Source organism: Littorina saxatilis, linkage group LG11 (assembly GCF_037325665.1).
Source record: "Littorina saxatilis isolate snail1 linkage group LG11, US_GU_Lsax_2.0, whole genome shotgun sequence".
NCBI lineage: Eukaryota > Metazoa > Mollusca > Gastropoda > Littorinimorpha > Littorinidae > Littorina > Littorina saxatilis.
In genome coordinates, this window is record NC_090255.1 from 14,869,160 (window position 1) to 14,886,095 (window position 16,936).

General features: G+C 44.1%; 2 protein-coding genes across 2 annotated transcripts in view; both read left to right on the forward strand.

Annotated features, from left to right (window-relative positions):
• LOC138979834 (E3 ubiquitin-protein ligase UBR5-like) overlaps positions 1–16,936 on the forward strand; it is a gene marked incomplete in the record, with an annotated part of 271,386 nt that overhangs the window by 24,486 nt on the left and 229,964 nt on the right. The window contains 1 exon segment of the mRNA XM_070352585.1: positions 1,958–2,072. Coding sequence (XP_070208686.1) covers positions 1,958–2,072 — 115 coding nt within the window.
• LOC138979826 (uncharacterized) lies at positions 14,237–16,891 on the forward strand. The gene is made up of 2 exons (XM_070352575.1): positions 14,237–14,349; positions 15,298–16,891. The coding sequence occupies exons 1-2, from the start codon at positions 14,308–14,310 to the stop codon at positions 15,649–15,651; spliced, it is 396 nt and encodes a 131-aa protein (XP_070208676.1). The 5' UTR covers positions 14,237–14,307; the 3' UTR covers positions 15,652–16,891.

The following is a 16,936-nucleotide window of genomic DNA, read 5'->3' on the forward strand; positions in this document are numbered from 1 at the left end:
ACATAGCAAAAACCACGCTTTCCAGATGGTCTTCCACACTTATAAGGCTTGCATATCAGTGGTGGCAGACTCAAGGGGGGGGGGGGGGGGCAGTCAGTCCTTCCTCTACGATCGCCTCGAACGCATGAGGCTCGAGCGTGGGCGACTTCATTAGCTGTCCTCAAGTCTGGTAGGATGGCGGATGTTCTTAACGCTGCTTACTGGACATCTCAGGACGTCTTTCTCAGCTATTACTTTCGGGACATTGCCAGCACTCGCCCGGACGGTACTAGCTGCCTCCCAGCAATGGTTGCCACAGGCCAGATACTTCCTAGAGAATAATGTGAGTATCCCACCGCCTTTATGTGCAATCTGCTATTTATGTGAGTTGACGTAAGAATATGTGATTGAATCGAAAATTTCAACAATAAATTTTCATTTAATTAATATACTTACTGAACTCACATAGTTCATACCCTCCCAACCATCCCCGCTAACATTTTTTATGTGTTGAAGGTGTGTGTTTCCGTGGGGGAATGATGACCGGTAGCAGGGCTCGCGCATGCGCGGGGTTACCGGTAGGGGAGGTGACTCCTGTCCTTGACTACGGACTTGTTTTGTTTTGGGAGTTACCTCCCCCTGTACCAGGGTCGAGTACTACTTCAATACCTAAGCAATGAACTGAAGTTAATGCTATTTATGTGAGTTGAGTAAGTATATTAATGAAATGAAAATTTATTGCTGAAGTTTTCGATTATGAAAAACGTTTGGTTGGCAATTGAGCATAAGACATAAATACATTTTATTCCAAATGTTTTGATATTTTTTGCGTTAAAACAAGATCTTTGTTTATAAAGCCATTTGATATACATTGTTGTGTATTAATTTTCATATATTTTTTGAAATCATGATTTTTATGTGAGAATTTGTTCAAACAAGACATAATTTCTGAGATCGCTAATAGCAGCAAGCCAGCGATCAGTTTCGGGAATTCCAGTTTCATGTCCGTGACTGAAGAAGGGATTTTCAACCAAGACACCTTCAATTGAAAACGTCTTTGAAAACAACTAAAACAGATTAATGTTTAAAAAAATATATATAATCTTACTGGCGTATACACCCATGCTTGGTGATAAAAGGTTTTACTAGCTGTTAAGGGATTTTAAATTGCTTAATGCACATTTCTCGTAAGTCAAATGTTAGGTTGAGATGCGTTCCAATTAAAAAACCTTTAATCTACCGAATCGTTCCTTTGCTGGCTGTGTAAAGGTGTGTAAAGCTCACATCTCCCCTTTCACTACAGGTAGAAATATATTGGCATAAACCGCATGTACCCCAATTTCAAGCTACACACCAAATTTCAGCTCAATCGATCCATAATTACCAGAGATATAATCCAAGTTTGGCTGGCAGACAGACAGAGAGACAGACAGATAGATAGACAGAGTGAAACCTATACACCCCGTATTATAACGGGGTGTAAATATGCATCAGTCAGACTCAAAATACCCTGGCAACAAAAAGATAGTTCTGTCAGAAGACATCCGATATGTCAAAACTCTCAGACGGCTGGGGATAAGAACAATGCATTGGTTCAAACAAGTATATAATGCATCAAAGACTGAAGACTGATGCCTCATGAGAATAACACTGCAGGATAAGAGAGCATCCTTCAACTTCAACACGTGCCAAAAATTAACAGCCTGGGCATAATGTTTATTCCAGTGACACTTTCGTCAATCTGCTGATTTCATTCAGCAACTAAGTTCCACTCTGGCCAGTATGTGCCCATGCTATTGATTAGTATGTGTCTAAGTGAAAGGATGTTCTTATTCCATGTGAAAGCTTGGGATAGATCTGTTGCAGTGACCATGATTGTGTATGTGGGAAGGACTATATATATATATAACAAGGTATGGTGCGGAATACTTGTGACATAGCATGTGGTAAAATACACAGGAATTGGATTGTGTTTCAGGGGTGTGATGCCATTTGCTCAGAGGAAGAGGCTTCTGGAAAAGGCCAGGTCTCGGAAGAAAAAATCCAAAGAAGCAACAGCTGCCGCCAACTCCGACATAGTTGTGGGCTCAATGGTCAGTGTCAAAAAAGAAGTGTAAGCTCTATATAACCTCTAACAGGAGACATGGATAATTTTGATGGTCAGTATCAGGAATCAGGGTGGTACTTAACAGGAAGGTGAAATTAATTTTGGTCAGTATCAATCTGCCAACCTCGGGCAAAACACAGTCAGTCCATTTTTGTCAAAAATAAGATTTGTATGTCATAACGAACGCACCAGCAAATATTTTGTTAGTAAATTTTAAGTTTCTAAGATGTTTAGTTTCTTAGTTTTTGTAAAGTAAGTCCATTTAGATGTTCAAATAAATAAGTCCGAAGAGAATGAAGAAGTAAAGAAGTTATAAAATATACATGAAAACCATGCGAACAATAATACATACACACACGCATAGACGCCAAATATTCAATAATTTTGCTATGGGCTGCTTTTTTTTACATGAATTTGTCGCACAAGAAAACGGACAGAACAAGAAGTCCCATTATTATGTTCTAACACTCATTTTTACAAACAATAAAAGCAAGACAAAATTGGCAGAACACAGTATATCCCCTTTGCAGTGATCTGCCATTGTTTTGAACAAACCGTAGTCACAAGAAAAATTAGGTAGAACACAGTTAGTCCACTAATTTGCTCACAGTTTTGTAATAGACGATTTCCGGAAATAACTCCGTCAGCATTTTCAGCGGTTTGGTAGAGTAAGAGCCCCTTTACCTCGGACAAGCTTTAATACAGCATCCAGAGCATGTTTCACGTTTCAGATAGACCTTATATTCTTGATCGGGACAAACAACTAACTATGATGTGTATAATACCATTTTCTTAAATATGATACCATTTTTTTGTCAAAAATATAATTATCGGAGCCATGAATCACCACCGATGGCTTGCTGATCTCTGGAAGTGATCGCTAAGCATGTGTGTTTTCCTAAACTCACGTACCTCAAGCCAAACCCATGTGACCTCAATCAAAACACGTTGTGAGCGATCACTACGTGCCAGCGATTATTTTCACAACAAATCAGCGTGCACTCTGATGAAATCGTGGATGCTGGTTTTTTTTTTTATTAAAAAGGGTATCATATTGCATACTATACACATCAGAGTTGTAGTTTTTTGTCCTGGGAGCATGTTAAAGCCGATCGGAAGCATGGAACATGCTCTGGATGTTGTGAAAAGCTTGTCTGAGTCAAAGGGTCTTTTCCTTTTTTAGACTGCTGAAAATCCTGAAAGAGTTATTTTCAAAAATGGTCTATTGAATCCCCATTTTTGAAAGAAACTAACGCAAGAAATGCAGAAAACATGCAGACGCTTACTTGCAGTAAAATATGTATAGAAAATGTTATTTGTTTTAAATATAAAGCTAAGATAGGGAGGCTCACGCTCTCCGCAGCCCCGGCAGTCAAGCAGAGAGTACATAGAGCTGTTTTCAACTCAAAATTGTGCTTATTTGAATTTTTATTAGAAACAAATAAAGTATGATTGCTCTTGAGTATAGTCATCTTAGTACACTCATCTAAGTTTGATGTGCAAAAAATGTGTTAAGGGGATGTGCGGGGGTGATTTTTGAGCTTTTGGGCAGATTTGGGCATTTAGACATTTTGACTGTTTGGAAAACTGTGGTCATTTTTCTTTCAATTTCTGCCGTTGATGTTGCATATACATGTTTTTTTTGTGCAATAAAAATAAATTCAATACACCAACCCTCGCCTGATTGCGTTCATTTGTCTTGAACTTGCCTTATTATTGCCGATTTTCAACACCTTGATCAGCAAATTTGAGCAGCCGACAGGGCGAACACTGCATGACGTTGCTTGCTACATAGCCTCCCCTGTTTGCATGTGACCGTTGTTTCGTTATTTTCCGGACTACTTCGGCTCTAACGGAACATTTTCAATGTAGGTCAATCTACGCCAACTTCCTTATACGGAGAGTATGACGTATGATGTGATCTTGATTCGTTCAACCGGGGTCACGTGGTACAACAATGGCGCTTGTTTACAAGCAGTGAAAGTACACGCTCCTGTGCAAAAATGGTTCGCACCAAGCCATCAACAACCAGAGGAGCCCCAAAATCTACGAAAAAGAGGACAGATCAAGTGAAGAATCAATGGAAGGCGAAGAAATCAGCGCAATCAGCTTCTGTGCTGGCTGACGTGGCAGAATTAGTGCCGGTTTTGGGGTCGTCTGCTAGTGCTCGCGTCGATTCCTTCGACTGAAAACATTCTCGGCACGAAGACAAGAAGTGAGTTCAAAAAAGAATCGTATGAGAGGTTTGTGTCCGGTGGAGTTGACACTAAGTCATCTGCTGCTACTGAAACCATGGTAAAAACCCAGAGGGGTGTTGTATTCTAGACTTTGCCGAAGTAGACAGTATGGTTGCAAGTCTGTGCTGTCCACAGTGTAAAAACAAGTGCTTGTCTCTTTGCACAGACTCCAGACCAACAAGTGGCTTGGCAGTATTTGCCCAGGTGAACTGTTCTTCGTGCGAAGAGCCTGTGTATGAACAGTATCTTGCGACAAAATTTAAGGCCAAGACAAAAGTGTTCGACATGAACAGACAGGCAGTGTATTCCTCACTTGCTTGTGGACTGGGAGCCACCACATTCAGAAATTTCTGTGAAAACATGGATTTAGCTGGACTTCACCACAAGACCTTTCATAGTCATACTCATGCCAGCCAACTATTCACACAACTGGAGAAATTACGGAAGCATGTGTTCAGTGACACTGTTGCATAATTATGTTCGAGAAGTTCATGCAAGATACTGTGGCACTACTCTTGGTGTCGATGACACCCTGAACATTATTGTGAGCTATGATGGCACCTGGCTTACTCGTGGACACTCTTCGCACATTGGAGTTGGGTGTGTTGTGGACTTACTTACTGGACTCTGTGTTGATGCCCATGTCATGTGTACCTACTGCCAGGTGTGGAGTCTACGGGGCAGAAGCTGTTTCAGGAAAAGCCAGAGGAGTATGCGGCCTGGCTCGTGGACCACTTGGACAAGTGTGAGGTGAACTATAAAGGTAAATTATATCTGTTTGCACAGACATATTTGAATAGAGTTTATTTCAAATTTAAGCAACTTACTCAAATAATAGCAAATTACAAGTAAATGTAATAGTGATGAGTGGATATTATTTTCCATGCATTCCAGTGAAACTGAAAACCAAAACCAAAGGCATGGATGATGGATTAAAAAAAAGCGTCATAAAGACAGATCATCAATTTATGATAATAATAATGAAAGTTGTAACACATGCGTAAAAATCCAATTTGTATCTTGAATAGTTCAGGGCATGGGGGAGTGCATGTGTGTGATGAAAATAATAAGAAAACACACACAGATAGATAGACAGACAGAGAGAGAGAGAGAGAGAGAGAGAGAGAGAGAGAGAGAGAGCTGTATAGATCTACAGCATCAAGAGAGATTCACAAGTCTTCAGAATCAATGGGCTTCCCAGAACTGAGGGAGCTAGAATAGTGGTCAGGGGATGGCAAATAGTATGTGTGGCACAATACAAGTGTATTTAAAAACGTTCAAATGGTATCAATTAATGCATTATGCTTAACGTTTACAATCTAACAATGTTCAGTGCACCTATACCTGCTGCTAGAAATTTAATATTCAGTAATTTGGTAATTCCATGTTTATTTCATTTTTTTCCGCATTAATTATAATTGAAGTATTAGCTGGACAATGACTGTGAATAACACATGCGCGCACACACACACACACACTTAAAAAATACTCTGTTTGCAAATTACATTTCTTATTTTGTTCTTGTTTGCAGGCTCATCAGGATGATGGAGGTGGAAGCAGCCCGTGTCATATGGCGTCGATCGGTGAACACCAACAAGCTTCGCTACACAACACTACTGTCGGACGGTGACTCCAAGACTTTTACATAGCTCAACGACATCAAGCCCTATGGTGAGGATATTCACATTGACAAGGAAGAGTGTGCGAACTATGTGAGTAAACGACTTGGTACAGCTCTTAGAGAGTTCAACTTTGGACCTGCTGCTGCTGCCAACTCTGCCCAGTTCTTCGGATTCTAGACTGGACATCACATGAAGAGGCTTGGAGCAGCCAGGATGCACAAGAGGGTGCGGAACAGTCTGAAGGCTGTGAGAGACAAGCAAAGTAAAAGGAGAGACAAAGTGTGGGCAGCCAAGTCAGAGAGACTGGAAGAACTTGTTCATGCAGCTGGAAGGTGGCCCTGCATATGCTGCAGGCATGTTCTAAGTTTTGACTAAATGTTTTAACTTAGACGGGGAATCGAGATGAGGGTCATGGTGTATGTGTGTGTGTATAAAGTGATTCCGAGGAAACTACTGGACCAATCTTGACAAAACTTAACATGAGAGTTCCTGAGTGTGATATCCCCAGATGTTTTTTTCCATTTTTTGGAAAGATGTCTTTGATGACGTCATATCCGGATTTTTTTAGGCAGTTGAGGCAGCGCTGTATCACCCTAATTTTTCAACCAAATTGATTGCAATTTTGGTAAAGCAATCTTCGACGAAGTCCGGACTATAATATTGCATTTCAGCTCAAAATCTTAAAAATAAATTAATGAGTTTGCTTGTTAAAGTTGTCATTAAAATCTAATTTAATATCATATTCTTACTCCGAATCACATTAGCATTGAGTCACCTGAGATGCTTATCACTGAAAAACGCTTACCCGGCTAAAGAATTTAAAGGGAAGCAACCCCATCACCAAAACGAAAGTGAAAGTAGCTTTGGTAATGGGCCAGTACACCGGGAGTTACCTCCCATACGGGTGTATGCCACGTCACTTCCTCTAGGAACACGTGCCTATTACCATACGTCTTTTTCACCTCGGAGAGGACGGTTCACTTTTTGACGCTCTGTGGCTGACCTTGTGTGTTTGAGTGACACCCGCCGGCCACGTTACCCAGCTTGTCTGCTCGCCTTGCCTACAGTTTGGTGAGCTCGTTCCCGTTTGTTGTTGGTTGTTTGCGCTGTTTCGTTACTGTACGTTGTCCGTTTTTTACGGACTTGTGTGTCAGTGACTTGCGTGTTTCGCCATTTTGTTGTGTGAGTTAGTTAGCTAACTCGTGTGACTTTGCTAGTAGCTCTGCGTGCCCTCTTTCTGTTTGGGCAAGTGTAGCTTTAGTATTTTGTTGACGCGTAAGCGTGTGTGTTTACTGTGTTTTCAGTCGTTTTGACTTACGTTTCAGTAAATCTTTTTACTTTGCCACGTGTTGTTGACGTTTGTGTCAGTGTCTTGCGTGTCGCCATTTTGTTGTGTGAGTTAGTTTTCTAGCTCGTGTGACTTTGTTTGTAGCTCTCCGTGCCTCTGCTTGTGGGGCAAGTTTAGCTATAGTATTTTGTTAACGCATTAGTGCGTGTGTTTACTGAATTTTCCAGTCGTTTAGACTTATGTTTCAGTAAATTTTTTCGCGTTGCCACGTGTTGTTGTCAACATGTCTGATTCAGACAAGCGCCGTGGCAAGTCGGACCCCAAGGGGAAAATTAAGGCTAAGTCTTCCTCTTCCAAAGCAACGTTACTTGTTACAGACCAAGAGCGTAACACTTTGTTGGCTGTACCAATTTCGGCGCCTAGCGCTGTTACTACTTCTGCTTCTTTTGCGGCGCCTAGCGCTACTGTTACTTCTGCACCTGTCTCTACATCGGAGACTTCGTCTTCTTTGTTAGCACCTGGACAAGGTGCGTTGGTTTCCTCTCTGTTAAAGTCACTGGTTCCAGAAATCCGCAGCTTGGTGCAGGCAGAATTTCAGCGTTCCGTCGCCAGCAGTTCGGCGTTTCCGGCATCTGGCAGTGACGTCCGGGCATTGGCTTCCGTGTCTTTGTCCTCCTCTTCCGGCTTGGAGCAGCGTCCTCCCTCTTCAGCGTCGGTTGGTAAGCAGAGCTGGTCCGATAGCCCTCGTGAGGCGCCTGGACGTTCTCCTTCGGGGGACAGCTCTTTCGCATCGGGTCACGACCGATACCTTGCTGATCTTTCATTTCCGGCGATAACCTACGAGGCCCCGGACTTGTTCGAACAGCGGCGGCAGTCGGTTTCGACTGCCGCATTTCCGGCACTTGCCGGAAGTGATGATCCGTCCGCTCCGGCACGCTACGGCGGTCGCGGCAGGATGGAGTATTCACTGACTTCCGGTCCTTCCGGATCGCGAAGTCAACCAGTGCAGTCTTCACTTCCGCATTTTGCGGTTCCGTTGACTACACTTCCGGTTTCGGCCGGAAACGCTTCTTCCTCTTCTGGTGGTTCCTTCCGGATACCAGATAGTGGATTACAGCGTGCGCCTTCCGGCTTTCAAGCGCCTAGGCTTGAGCAGGCATCACTCCACTCAGTCGGGGGAGTGACGTCAGCTCATCCAGCTCCGGTTTTTGCGGATGGTCGCCCTGCTTACCCTTTACCTTCACAAGGTTTTGGGCAGCAGGATGACGTTAGTGCTCAGGCTTTTCCGGTTTCCGGTTTGCCAGGGCATGCTTCTGCTTCCGGAACTGGTGACTTCGGTCATGGTTCCACGTGTGACTATTCTGATGCTCCATCAGTGGTCAGCGAGGAGTCGCGGGGCGTGTTTCCGTCGAAGCTCAAGTCTGTTCTTGACGTCGCGGCGGAAGTAACGTCTCGTTATTTTCCTGAAGGGGTGGTGGCTGCGGACTCTTCCGCATCATTCGTTCCTTCTGCCATGGCGGACTTCCGGCCGGCACAGGAGGATGTTTCTTCCTTCCGGTTCGCCGAGTCTCCGTCAGTGGCTTACCAACTTTCGCATTCACTGGTTCGTCCAGCACATGCGGGGAGTGGTATTCGGCCAGTGCCTGTTCCGTTACTGCTTCCTTTTGGTCCAGTTCCGGAATCAGCTCAGCAGTGGGTGGCTTCAGCTGCCCAAGCCTCTTCCTTCGTGCCTACGGCCAATAGGAAGCTTGGCATGCCCAATCAGAGCCAGAATTGGCTGGCGTCTTTTGCACTCCCTAGGGCTACCCTTCCGGTTTCCCGGGAATTGCTGCCTCTTCTGACTAAACCGATCAAGCGTGATTCGGTTTTGCCGGTTTCCGAGGCTTCCCTCCTCTCTGCTGAGGAGGTTGGACGTCGGCAGATCGAACTGTCCTCCATTGCGGAGACTCTCGTTCGGGCTCTGTCTCGGGCATTGACCGATTCGCTAGTTCCTTTCACTCTCAGTGAAGAACAGAATGCGGACGATGTCTCTGCGCTTTTGACCGCATTGGCCAAGGTCAATGAGGAACAATTGCGTCTTTCCTCCCTGCAGTACACCCAAGCGGTACTCTGCAGGAGGGATCTCTTCCTCTCGCAGTCCCAATTCACGGAGCTGGCTACTAGGGAGACCTTGAGAGTCTCCCCGGTCTCAGAGGAGTCTCTCTTCTGTCCGCTGGCACTGGATGCCAGACAGAAGGAGATTCAGTCAAACAAGGACAGTCAGTTCCTTGACTACACTCTGAAGGGGGTGAAACAGTCTCAGCCTTCTAAACAGAAGCAGGCTCAGACATCGTCTAACCCCAAGCCAGCTCAGAAGCGGCAGGCTTCGCCGGCCGCTCGTGGTGGGAAGAAGAGGACGGCATCGGGGAGGGGGCGTGGCGGCTCTGGAAGTAAGCCACACCCCCAATGAAGCGCTCCCGATCTCACCTCCCTCCCGCCCTCCACCTTGGTGATGGCGGGAGGCCCCTCCCGGGCACTTTCTCGTTGGATGTCGGTAGTAGACAGCCAATGGATTGTGGGAGTGGTGAGTTCGGGCTTCCGTCTACTCTGGCGGGAGGAAAAGGCGCCTCTTACCCGAGTGCCTCCGCGGTTCAAGCCCCCCTTCTCGCAGGAAGCACGTTCCGTCTTGCAGTCGGAAATTGCCTCCCTGGAGCAGAAGGGCGCGGTGGAGAGAGTTCGGGTCCACAGCTCCCTGGGATTTTACGGGCGTCTGGTCGCTGTTCCCAAAGCATCAGGAGGATGGCGTCCCGTGTTGGATTTATCTCTCCTCAATACTTTCTTGAGGGAGATAAAATTCAAGATGGAGACGCCAGCCTCTGTCCGAGACTCTCTCCGCCCAGGAGACTGGGTGACCTCGATCGATCTCACGGACGCATACTTTCACATTCTTATGCATCCGACCGACCAGAAATGGCTTCATTTCCGGTGGGGAGATCAGATCTACCAGTTTCGCGCACTCCCTTTCGGGCTGTCTCTCGCACTGTGGATTTTTACCATGGTGGTGAGACAGGTCTGTTCACTGGTGAGGTCCCAGGGTATCCGTCTGCGGGCTTATCTGGACGACTGGCTCATCGTGAACCAGTCCCAGAGCGGCTGTTCGCAGGATACCCTGACGGTTCTTCGAGAATCCAACTGGTTGGGGTTCTCGATCAACCGGGTAAAGTCGGAGCTGACCCCGTCACAGACATTCACTTATCTGGGGATGTCTTTCGACACGGTCGCTTGGACTGTCCAGCCTTCTCAGAGAAGGGTGGACAAGCTCCAAGCTCAGATTCGCTCCACTTTACCTCTCCTGATGGCTTCCATCCGCTCGCTCGCCTCCATCTTGGGGCAGATGGAGTCTATGGCTCTTCTGGTTTCACTGGGCCGGGTCCACAAATGTCCGCTTCAGTTCGCGCTGAAGCCGTTTGTGGACTCTCCTCTGGTGGACTGGGACGCCCTCATCCCTTTGCAGGGATGGTTCCAGTCTGCGACCCTTCCGTGGTTGCACACGGAGTGGGTCTGCAGAGGTGTTCCGATCGTCGTGCCCCTCCCCGACCTGGACCTCTTTACAGATGCGTCCAGGGAGGGTTGGGGGGCACATACAGATCTTCAGACTCCTCCCTTTCCGTTACTCAGCCGAGTAATCCGGAAAGCGGAGATGGAGGAGCCGGCCCTTCTTCTTCTGGTCGCTCCTCTGTGGCCGTCGCAGGTCTGGTTTCCAGATCTTCTTCGGCTTGCCCAAGGGCCCCCCATTCCTCTCGCACTCGTGCGAGGGGAACTAGTGCAGCCCCGAACAGGCATTCCACACGAGGAGCCCAGTCTTCTGAAGCTTCACGTGTGGAAGTTGTTCGGGACTCGCTGAAGCGCTCTGGGGCGTCGTCTTTGACTCTGGACTTGGTGGCTCGCTCGCATAGAGCGTCCACCTCTTCAGTTTATGCTTCCCACTGGAAGGCATGGACTGCCTGGTGTTCAGCTAGAGGGGTGAGTTCGGTGGCTCCGCGCTCTATTCAGGTCGCTAACCACCTCTCTTTCATGTCTTCACAGGGCGCCTCAGTCTCCTCGTTGAGGGTCCGGCGCTCCGCTATCTCGGCGACTCTTCAGCAGATTGGTCGTTCTGTTCGAGTCGGGGGCGTTATAGCTGCAGTCATTAAAGGGGCTGCTCTTAAGGAAGCTAAAGCTCGTTTGCCCGCTCCCAAGTGGGACTTGTTTTTTTTTTAATCCTGGAATTCCTTCGTTCTGCGGATTTTGAGCCTTTAAGCGAGGCCAGTCTGTTCAATGTCACTCGCAAAGCGCTGTTTCTCCTTTTGTTGGCTACGGCCCGACGGGGTAGCGAGGTCCACGCCCTGTCGGGTCAGCCTGGAGATATCTCCTTTGAGCCGGACGGTTCCGCATCTTTGCGTTTCCGGCCTGATTTCCTGGCCAAGAATCAGTCTCCGGGGCAGGCCTCTCCGCTGGTTAGAGTTAAGGCTCTGACCAGCGCGTTGGCCCCGGGTGACCCCGATTCGGTCAATTGCCCTGTGAGGGCACTTCGTCTGTACTTAGCCCGGACTCAGCCGATTCGGTCTAGTTCTCAGAAGTTGTTGTTTATCTCTCTCCTTACTAGGCGCGAGAAAGATTTGTCGAAGGTAACGTTGGCCCGGTGGGTGTCCTCGCTCATCAAGCAGGCTTATGAGTGGAGGCGCACAAAGAGGGGGGGGGTTATGCCCTCCTTGCCACTTGACTCGGCCCGAGCCCATGAGACGAGGGCGTGGGCATCCTCTCTGGCAGTTCTGCGCTCCAGACGTCTAGAGGAGGTGCTGACAACTGCGTATTGGCGTTCCGAAGATGTTTTCATAAACTTTTATCTTCGGGACGTCACAGCTCTTCGACAGGATGGCTCCAGAGGCCTTCCAGCGCTCATAGCAGCAGGCCAGTTCCTGTCCAGAACTTGATGGTGAGTTTTGATTCATTTCTAGCCCACCGCCTTGTTGATGTTATCTGCTAATGTGATTCGGAGTAAGAATATGATATTAAATGGAAAATTTCCTAAATAAATTATCATTTAATTAATATACTTACCCGAATCACATACTGTATTCCCTCCCACCTGCCCCGCTTATGGTTTTAAGATTTTTTAAAGCCGTATGATAATAGGCACGTGTTCCTAGAGGAAGTGACGTGGCATACACCCGTATGGGAGGTAACTCCCGGTGTACTGGCCCATTACCAAAGCTACTTTCACTTTCGTTTTGGTGATGGGGTTGCTTCCCTTTAAATTCTTTAGCCGGGTAAGCGTTTTTCAGTGATAAGCATCTCAGGTGACTCAATGCTAATGTGATTCGGGTAAGTATATTAATTAAATGATAATTTATTTAGGAAATTTTCCATTTTTAGTTACAAATTAAATCTTGACTGCATTGCATTCCTCATTTTTTCCTGAATTCAAAAATATATAGAAATGTCATGTTCACTCTAACAATGTGCTCATAATTACAGAAAATAGGTTTAGTATGTACTACATAATTATATATGGTCTCATGCTTTGCGGAGACGAGCGTGATCCGTCTCGGTATTGTTAGCCGAGACTATCTAAATGTATCTCGTAGTCTTGGTGATGACTGGTTTGTGGTGTTGATATTTAAGTTTCATACCGATTGACTAAATGTTTTTATATCGCTTTAGGCGACTTGTCATTGTTATTGTGGTTAACATTATTCTCATATATATTGTGGTTATTGTACGCGTGCAATTGATGACTTGGGTACGTTTCGTAATTTGGAGCTAGCTTGTGTGTGTGTGTGGGTGTGTGAATGTGAGCGAGTGAGCGAGCTTTTTGTGGTGTGCATGCTGTGATTGGGAGTGTGTGTATGCATTGTTTGTAACTCGGAACAAACAATTTTCCAGGTGTACTGCACATGTTTGAAATAACTTATGTTTTATGTCTTCCCTAACTTTTAAACGGTGTCTCTAAGGTGTGAAAAACATTCCTCAGTGTGGAATTTGGTGATACATGTATGTATTTTGAGTTTAATTACAACTATCAATGGTTTCAAAACAAATTGTGTGCGTTTTTGCCTTTTCCTCAGTTTGCATGTTTTGACATTTGGGAACAACATGATTTCAAATCTACTGGTTAGATTTCTGTGAAATTCTGCATACTTGTACTTTTACATACTATCTACAGAGTTACCATTTGAATAATGAATCGGAAAAGAAATGTTGGCTTTACGATTTTTTTAATATTAAATTTTACGCAAAATTTCAACATTATGATAAAAAAAAAAATTTTTAAATAACTGTAATACTCACAGAAAAAATAAATGGTAAATCTGTAGATATGATCTAAATCTATATTTATGCAAAATATTGGACAGAAATCGAGCATTTGGATATGGAAAAAACGGTTCCTAAAATCCAATATGGCTGCTGTTTACTTTCCTGTTTCTATAGCAACGACATACACAATAAACAAACACATTAACGTTTCTTAATTCAGAGACCATCAGTATTATAACAAAAGCGACACAAACAGTGCTGATCATCATATATGGAAAATAGCGATTTGGCCCTCACATGGCCTTAACATAGTTGTATTTGGATGTGTAAAATGCCCCAAAGCGTCGCGCGCGTGCGTCGGACTTAGCCGCTGGCTCGCTGTGCAGCGATTTGGCCCCAAGCCACGGATTTGTTCTAAATCGGTCCCAAAACAACCCGTTTTTGGTTGGTTCGCGTTTGCAAACTATAAATAATTCACCAATGAAACTTGGCACAAGTAACGATCTCCCCTTTGTTTACGTCATATCAAGCGATGAACCAATGGGAAGCACTGTAGCATATCACACACGAACCATTTTCAAACGAAGAGCTCACAGTTGTTCCATTCATCGTTCGAAGTTCAACGCATTGCGTATGATCGTCAACATCTTGAATTTTCTTGTGCCAAAGTTTCTCATTTGTAATCGAAGCGGTTTTTTAACACGAGCGTTTTCAAGACGAGAATTTGAGCGTCGAATCGCACTCCTGACAAAGCCGAGTGGAGACTGAGTTGCTGTGTTCCAAGCTGCAGAATGTGTAATGGCGGGCCAGTCAACTAACTGCTGTGGGGGCGTCGAGTGGGTATGTATTTGATCTGAACTGTTTCTCTGTCGAAATATGCATTAGTTTTAAATGAAAATCAAATTATAACTAAGTTCTAGTGTTTCAAGCTATCGAAGGTTAAATTGTGTTTGTAAATCGGCTTAGATGCAACATATTCGATTTTGATGTGGAGATCATCATCCCCGGTATTTGGGCGATACCACTGTCGGACAATCCCGAGGTTTCGCTGATCGAGCTGTGTTTTGTTTTTTAAAGTAAGCTTAAGTAAACGCATCCTGAATCTCATTAAACATAAGATTGATGAGATATTTACAATAAATCTGTAAATTTGATATTTTCTTCTGGATGGTAACAAATCTAATAGATCAGAGTGGCACTTCAGGAATGAAACGTGTCATATCACAATAGCTACTGAGCACTGTACCAGTTTTGTTTGCTGAATACCCGGGTACGTAGAAGAATAAGTTTGCTGAATATGAATCATGACTGCAGATGATTTAAATTGTTGTTGTTACTATTGGTAAATAAGGGATCAACTCCTGTTCTTTTTGGGATACTACCATACAGCTGGAGACACTGCTACATGTAGTGTATTTGTTGTTTTAGTGATTTTTCACTACCTATTTTATTCATGTTTTTATTACTTAGTTAGTGGAAGAATCTTTTGTAATGTATGTTTGATGGTGTATGCTTTTAATTTAGCGTTGTTGACTATGAATGTAGATGTAAATGCTTGTATAACTGTGTTTTAATTTTAAATGTGTCAAGCACAAAGAGCATAATTGTAAAGTTATGATGTTGCGCTATATAAATGCTCATTTATTATTATTATTATTATTACATCTTTTCACTGTCGTATGTGAATTAATTAGAAAGAAAGACAAAATGTTTTGTTTCTATTAATATTTTTTAGGCTTGAATATATAGTTGTTTTATGTTTTACATGTATGTTCTTTTGTTTTTCAGATTGTTTGCATCCCTGATCAGAAGGCTGTTGGAACCAAGTTTTCACTTGTACCTGGAACCTCTCTTCTCAGCGGCTGCTTAACAACTGAATCAGGACCACTGGGGGAGAATGCTGGCACACTGCGAGACATCACAAATGGGGACTTCATCTCTCTCACGCTCTCGGCTGAGAATGTGGAGAAGTGTGGCAAAGTTACTCTTCCGGACGACTCCTGTCTTAGTCGCTACTTCGAAGTTCTTCACTTCTGGCTGATGAAGTTCACCACTCAGGCGTTCAACTCCAGGTCTCCAACTTCCGTGCAAGCAAAGTGTGGGCGTGTGAAAAAGGTTTACGTCAAGCTTGTGACTCTGTGAGTAACTACAACAGACGACCGACTGAAAAGAACTGCTCGGCCTTGTTTGACTTTTTGTGTCAGCCTTTCGTGTGGAAACTTGACGTCTTGTCAAAATGCATCTCTGAATAAGATGGAATAGTGGCTGTTCCAGAGAAGCCAGCCCCTGCGGCCCCTTCAACCATCCCTGCTCCTTGTGCCGTCGACGTGCCGGAGAGTGACTGTGAGATTGTTCTTCGTCAAGGCAAGACTTTATTCGACAGGGATTTGGTGAGCTGCAATATCGAAAAAGAGTTGCTTGCCTACCGACTTGACAGACAGCTTAGATTGAACAGTTTTCTGGAAGAAAAGATTGAGGAACTGTCATCTTTTATGTCAAAGGACAGCAAGGGAATTCTAAAAGAGAGGAAACTGCTGGAGAAAAAGACTCTAGCACTCGAAACCAAGGTGAAGTTCCTGAGAGATAAGATTAAAAGTAAAACTCTCAAACAAGGAACTGTTGACAGGAAAGTTCACGAGAAGATAGTTGCAGGACTAGTGCAGAAGAGTAAGGTGCTCACCAAAGATTTCAACCATCTGAGTCTTCAGTTTGAGGCCGGCGAGAATGAAAACGAGCTGTGATTAAGCTGCACATACAGTACTGTATGTTATTGAAAGTTCTAATGTACTTCATGATGGAGGTGTTATCCTTTTGTGATTTAAAAAAAAAAGTTATGCACTGGTTGTGCTGCTAAATTGAGTTGACAGATCCGCCGTTTAATTTTTTTAAACTTTTTTTTTTTTAAATTTTTTTTAAGACTTATTTGGTTACTTTATTCTTTTAGTTTGGTCCATATAACAAATAGTATCCTTGTGACTTGCCGTTGATGTCTCTGCTTTGAACAAACTTTTTATTTTTAATGGTTTTTGAAAGAATTTTTATGTGACGTAATATTTACTTTTTCATTATTCTAACTAAAATTGATATTTTTCCCCATCAAATCTGATTGAATATGTCTTAACTATGAAGAGCCGCTAATTTCCTTTAATTTGATATATTATAAGTTTATATTAGGTGAATAAATCATGTTAAAGTGAAGATCTGCATATCTGAGAAATAAGAGTATTCAGAAGATGTCGGCCATTTTTTAATTTGGCTAAATTGACTTCATTAACTACTTTTTTCGCAAATAATTTCTATATACATGCGTTTTAACATTCAATAAGTACAATTAATAAAACAGTTGATGAAAAAGAACTTTTTTTGTGTTTAGTGCTCTGCACAACTTTTTCTAAGGTGGTCTGGAGTTGGTGTGATGGACATTTTC

What these genes read in the sequence shown, in the direction of transcription:
- LOC138979826 (XM_070352575.1), top strand. Translation starts at nt 14,308, where the DNA reads ATGGCGGGCCAGTCAACTAACTGCTGTGGGGGCGTCGAGTGG. An exon ending in GCTGTGGGGGCGTCGAGTGG is followed by an intron (nt 14,350 to 15,297) that starts GTATGTATTTGA and finishes TTTGTTTTTCAG; the next exon opens with ATTGTTTGCATCCCTGATCA.